At 33.3% G+C, this 6,758-nt stretch overlaps 1 protein-coding gene across 1 annotated transcript; it reads left to right on the top strand.

Moving 5' to 3' along the window:
* LOC104746601 (protein DETOXIFICATION 40) lies at positions 225-6,334 on the top strand. Its single transcript, XM_010468120.2, has 7 exons — positions 225-641; positions 759-1,390; positions 3,664-3,720; positions 3,933-4,171; positions 4,251-4,369; positions 5,832-5,918; positions 6,005-6,334. Exons 1-7 carry the CDS (start codon positions 321-323, stop codon positions 6,068-6,070), a joined length of 1,521 nt encoding a protein of 506 aa, XP_010466422.1. The 5' UTR covers positions 225-320; the 3' UTR covers positions 6,071-6,334.

Genomic DNA, 6,758 nt, shown 5'->3' on the forward strand with positions numbered 1-6,758 from the left:
ACAATCTTTGACCAAAAAAAAGAAAGAAATATTACAACCATCCTTTCTTGGGGGTTTTAATGTAAAAAATGACGTGGACTATTACAAAACGAGTCCATGGCTGAGAGAAATTAAAGGATGGTATGTCAGAATGATACAATGATTAAACCATAAAAAACAAAAAATTGTAACTGTCATTAGCCGTCGTCACTCCCCACCCTAGAAGATATCTATTTACTCTACACAACACAAACCACACACAAACTCAAGCTATAGAACACCAAAAAACAAAAACACAACAAAAAAAAAAAAAGAAGAAGAGAGAACCTTTTCTCTCAGCCATGGACTCGTCTCAAAACGACGGCGCTTACCAACCGCTTCTCCAGTCTCAATCATCTCCATCGACGACGGAATCAAGCAACGGCGAGCTCGAAACCGTCCTCTCCGACGTTGAAACTCCTCTGTTTCAACGCCTACGCAAGGCCACTATGATTGAGTCAAAACTTCTCTTCAACCTAGCTGCACCAGCCGTCATCGTCTACATGATCAACTACCTCATGTCTATGTCCACTCAAATCTTCTCTGGCCATCTCGGTAACCTCGAACTCGCCGCCGCTTCTCTCGGTAACACTGGAATCCAAGTCTTCGCTTACGGTCTCTTGGTAACAACCACAAGATTCACTGATTTTTATTACAACCTATGTCTCCATCGACTCCATGTCGCGTTTATGCTATGTTTTCTTTTTTTCTTAACCAAGTCTTGTTTTGTAATTTGATAGCTAGGAATGGGGAGTGCAGTGGAGACGTTGTGTGGTCAAGCATACGGTGGTAAAAAATACGAGATGCTTGGAGTTTATCTCCAAAGATCAACCGTATTACTAACTCTCACCGGCCTCGTCCTCACCTTACTCTACGTCTTCTCCGAACCTATCCTCCTTTTCCTTGGAGAATCTCCAGCAATCGCTTCCGCTGCATCACTCTTCGTATACGGCCTTATCCCTCAAATCTTTGCTTACGCTGCAAACTTCCCGATTCAAAAGTTCCTCCAATCACAAAGCATCGTTGCTCCGAGCGCTTACATCTCAACGGCTACACTCTTCGTTCACCTTCTCTTAAGTTGGCTTGCTGTTTACAAGCTTGGTATGGGACTTCTTGGTGCGTCCCTTGTGCTTAGTTTGTCGTGGTGGATTATTGTGGTGGCTCAGTTTGTTTATATTGTGACGAGTGAGAGGTGTCGTGAGACATGGAGAGGGTTTAATGTACAAGCTTTCTCGGGGTTATCGAGTTTCTTTAAACTCTCCGCCGCTTCCGCCGTGATGCTTTGCCTTGAGACTTGGTATTTTCAGATTCTCGTTCTTCTTGCCGGACTTCTCGAGAATCCTGAACTTGCTCTTGATTCACTCTCTATTTGGTAAGTCCTATTTTTAGTCAAACTAAAATGATTATTTCCTTATTAATTTTGCTAAGTAATTACTTTTATCTCTTGACCAAAAAAATGGTAATTATTTTTGCCTATTTTATAGTTATCTTTTTTCTTTGCCACAAAATATTTCCATATAAACCAAATAGCAGAAAAATAATTATGGGTGTGATTGGTGACAAAAACAAAGCAGTACAAGTGGTACTGCTCTGAGTTTTTACCAATCACAAAAACTTTATTAAAAGTTTTACTCTCAGCTCTTTTGTATAACTTTTATGTACAACACTTTTTTACAGCTTTGCACTATTTTATAAAAGCTTACAGTTTTTCTGTACAGCTTTGTATACGTTACCAATAAGACCTTCTATTATTTGTCGTCCCACATATATATACTTTTGTTTTTATGCTTGTCCATAGGTGGTACCCGTAGTTAGTCGTCTTTTCAACAAAACAAAAAACACTTTCGATATCTTGAAACTCCACGTGAATATATGTATGGTTATAGACTTGCATGATGAATTATTCTAGTTTTTTCTAGTAATGATTCGACAACACTTTTTGGTATTCTTTTTATCCGATGTGAAAAGAATAGAACAAAACTTTTGTTAAGGGTTAAGAATACAAAGCCAAGTTTGGGTGTAGATATGTAAGTTTGGGTAGTGGCAGACAAATTTGACACTTCGACTGCTAGAGACAAAATCTGAGGTCACATCACATTTCTTCTCGTTTTGTTCTCTTTGGCACCATTTTTATCTTCTTTTTTTCTTTTTTGTCGACACTCTTTCATTAATTAAGCCCGAAATAGGCAATATAAGTTACAAAGAGAAAACGGAGTCCAACAAACTAAAGCCCACTCATAACCTAATAGTCTAATACAAAATATATCAAAGCACAAGTAGGTCAAGAGAGGAACACGTAGAAGACACGTGTTAATTTAAGAAGTTGGGATTGAGAAACGACTGAGTCACACCGCTTTCCACCGGAGCTGAGTCTCTGATCAGATCCGAAAAATTCCGGCCGAAAATTCTTCTTTTTCGCTACAGGGATCCATCGATCTTCAGCTTTTTGCTCCGAATCTCACAACTTTCCTTCTGCATGTTACTCTGAGTGATAAGAAACAAAAACTCCATAAATCTTCAGATTTAAGAAGCACCGGAATAAGGGATATGGCTAGATATCAGATTAGTCGCAAAACTTTGCTCTCCTAAACTGCTCTTCACCCTCCACAAAATTCCTTCCATCACGAATCCTAAACATTAGAAGAAACCATCATACACAGCCAATTACGGCCACTAAGAAGGGTATGAGGATTTACTCTCCTCTTGCTTGGATTCGAGCAAACTGATGATCCAAAACTTTTGATTTACCCACTCGGCTTTGATCTCTTTAACAAGAAAGAGATCTGTCTGGCTCTGTAAAAGGAAACGAAAACAAAAAACTTAGCCATAAGGGCTAAGAAGACTCGCATCTAAACGAGAAAATAAAACCGGATTTAGCCGGAGACAAAAAACAGCCGACAAACATTGTCGGAATAATTTACAGTTGCTTTCTCTCTCCGAAAGATTTTAGAGAAAGAAGAGAGAGATAGCTTTATTTCCCACACATCTTCTTCTTTAAATATTAGAATTTAAATTTAGTAATTTCTATTCGACCATTTCTATGATATTATTTATATGGAATCGAATAAAACATCATTTCTTCGTCCAATAATTGAACGATAACTCTGCATTTTTTTTCTTTATTTTGTTGAACATATTATATACAATAATATTGTAAATCTAGATTGGTTTTTGGGGAGTCGTATTAGATTTTTTTTTCTCTCCAAAAGTTCTGTTTTTGCTCTGCTACCAAACAGAAACAGCCACCCAATCTAGGTACTTGCACCAAATCAATATCGAATTCTCTTCTTTATAATATCCTAGTATTTTCAGTTTTTCATGTCCAGTCAAAAGTTGCAAGTTTATAATAATTTTGTACAAGCATAAGAGCATACTTATTGAACATACCTCTATTTGGGTGTTAAGAAAAATAATTAATAATATTTTAATTGAATTAAATTATTTTATTATTTTTTAATTTATACAATCAATTATATGAAATCATGTGGCAGATCCAGTATCTATATATATTTGGGTAGAGATACTACTTTCTTCTCTCTCCACCTTTTTGTCATTTTTTTATTTTATTTTTTGTTCTCACCCTTGGTCGAGTATATGCAATAATCTTACTCTAATTGTTTAAGTAATTTTTTTTTTGTCTTTCAGCATGACGATTTCAGGTTGGGTGTTCATGATATCTGTTGGATTCAATGCAGCAATAAGGTTTGTTTTCGCCCAGCCTCACTTTTCGCTTTCTCGATAAGTTTAAATTACATAAAAATTAGAATGTCTCTATCCACTTTATTTACCCCAACAAATTTATATGGCTTCTTATATTTACACACTAAAACAACGCTAAATTATAGTGACGAAATGAGCTCTTTTTGCCCTGGTAAATCTGACGAAATGTGCCACAATTTGGTATGTTGTTTTAGTGTAAGAGTGAGCAATGAACTTGGAGCTGGGAACCCTAAATCAGCAGCGTTTTCTGTAATCATCGTCAACATATATTCGTTAATCACATGTGTGATCTTAGCCATTGTTATATTGGCGTGCCGCGACGTTTTGAGCTATGCATTCACTGAGGGTAAAGAAGTTTCGGATGCTGTTTCTGATCTCTGCCCACTTCTTGCCGTGACACTTGTTCTCAATGGAATCCAACCTGTCCTCTCCGGTAAATTCTCATGCACCGCAATGAATAAGAGGAAACAAGTTTTATTTTTCCTAAACAATTGGGAAATATTTCATTGTAGGTGTGGCGGTTGGATGCGGTTGGCAAACGTTTGTTGCGAAAGTTAACGTGGGATGTTACTATGTTATCGGAATTCCTCTTGGAGCTCTCTTTGGGTTTTACTACAACTTCGGTGCCAAGGCAAGATAGTTTTCTTATACCTTTCATTTGCAATGATTCTTGTATCTATATACTTATTTAAGCAACCCTTTAAACGAATAACCCTACTCCATATAAAATATTACACAAAATGCCACTGTGTTTTAATATAAAATATAATAACAGAATCTTAATATTAATTTGTTGTAACCTGAAAATGATTATCCAAAAAAATAGTAATTATTAATTTATTAGATTACAGGAAATCATTAATAAAATAATTTCAAAATTATTTAATAAAATTATTTCGAAACTATGTAATAAAATAATTAAACAGATTCTATTTGTTGTTTCAGAAATCTTAGAAAACAATAACAAACTATTTAGAAAATTATAAAACTTAAATTTATTTATAAAACTAAGATTAAATATTTACATATTTAATAATAACAAATATATATTAAAATTAGGATACAACATTGTTTATATTTTTAAAATATATCTATATATTTATTTAAGCTATGTTGTTAAAAATTTAACTAGTTCTGATGTGACATATTACGAAAATGCTATTATATTTTAATTATTCTAGTAAGTAACAAAAGAAAAGTTTAGATTTGTTTACAAAATAATAGAACTCTATTTATTGTTTCAAAAATCTTAGGAAATAATAACAAACTATTTAATTGGCTAAAACTTAATTGTTTATACCCATTATTCACTATATAAACAATACTAAGTGTATAATATTGATAATATACATAACCTAATTGTAATTTTCACCTATAAAATTAGTATACAACATGTTATACCAATAACTTCAATTTGTAAATTTGGTATATTAAGATCTCTAAACACGATCACATCAATTTGTAATACCAAATCATGGGTCAATACATGTTTGGTTAGATTTTTTTGGCTTTACCGAATGTATAATTAACGAATTTGATATTGCACTAAACCAAAATAGTAGTACCAACTACGGATCGAAATCAGAGTATGACCTTAAGTAAATTAAATATATGATTTTATAAAATATATAGAATTAATAATTTTTCTACTATTATTTTGTAACAAACAAATCCAAATTTACATAAATATTTCCTCACACTGGTAATATTATTCTACAAAATATTAACTTGTATTTATGAGTCGGTAATAAAACGGGTAGTGAGACGGGTAACGAGATGCTCAAAAATTAAATTAATATCCGATACTCGATCATTATTCATGGATAATATAATTATTATACCCTTCACTCGACCCTAAAGCTGTGGGTACCAATACAGGTCCAATACGGGTATCGGTAGTAGTTTCCAGGCCTACCTATTAGTAGTTTAATATGAATCAAAATTCACCATATAGTACTATATTATATAACATGTAAATGAATGATACAACATAAACATAATATTAACAAATAACAAAAAAAAAAAAAAATTTCCGCGCTACCAGCACGGGTTATTATCATAGTAAAGGCTAACAATTTTTTGATGTTATATAGGGTATATGGACGGGGATGATCGGTGGTACGGTTATACAAACGTTTATTTTAGCGTGGGTGACTTTTAGAACAGACTGGACAAAAGAAGTACGTTTGCTCTACTATAGTAAACTATGTTTCATTGATTTTGATATATAGTCTTGTAGAATAATTAGATGTTTCTTTTGTTTAAGGTGGAAGAAGCTTCGAAAAGAATGGACAAATGGAGCAACAAGAAACAAGAAGTGGTTCCCGAATGATGAACTGATTAGATTCATCGGTTTAAATGAAACACCACCGGATAGCAAATGCTCAAATTAACCGGTCAGCTGATAATAAAGGATGTGGTCTACCTATATATATAATCTTTCTAGATCTCGATATATAAAGCTTTGTATGGGCTTATTTTTAAAACTACAGGTTGTGACAGTCTTGGACTGACCATAGATCTCGATTATTTTTTTCAAATATTACTAATTTTTTTTTAAAATTATAATTGAATGATTTTGTTAGATTGCAAGACTTTCAAGGTTTCTCTTTTTTTAAGTGTGATGCATGTTTTTTTGTTGAGAACTTCCAAGTTTGAATGTAAAATAAATTGAGAATTGGATTTCACATAAAATGTTGGCATAAGCTTGAAGATAGCTTGAGGTGCAAGCTATACTAATTCTACCGAGTTATAGAATTAGGATTAGTTCTATTTAGGAGTTATCTAAATATGTTAGTTTACCGGTTTAGAATAGGAAAGTGGTTAACTCTAGGGTTGAGTAATTATTATAAATACTAAGAGAGCGTTACTTCACTACAAAAAATGGATGTATTACATCAGTTAAATTGTATCAAAAAACTAAATGAAACTAATTTAAATTACTTATTAATAAGGGTGAGTTACTAGAATATCGCATAAAAGCTTCCTTATTACAAAAGTAACATACAATTGTTTGTAAT

The sequence above is a fragment of the Camelina sativa genome, chromosome 15, assembly GCF_000633955.1.
Source record: "Camelina sativa cultivar DH55 chromosome 15, Cs, whole genome shotgun sequence".
Taxonomy (NCBI): Eukaryota; Viridiplantae; Streptophyta; class Magnoliopsida; order Brassicales; family Brassicaceae; genus Camelina; species Camelina sativa.

Coding starts and splice junctions, on each gene's coding strand:
- LOC104746601 (XM_010468120.2), top strand. CDS start 321: ATGGACTCGTCTCAAAACGACGGCGCTTACCAACCGCTTCTCCAGTCT. Junction 642..758: donor TCTTCGCTTACGGTCTCTTG/GTAACAACCACA, acceptor GTAATTTGATAG/CTAGGAATGGGGAGTGCAGT. Junction 5,919..6,004: donor GAACAGACTGGACAAAAGAA/GTACGTTTGCTC, acceptor CTTTTGTTTAAG/GTGGAAGAAGCTTCGAAAAG.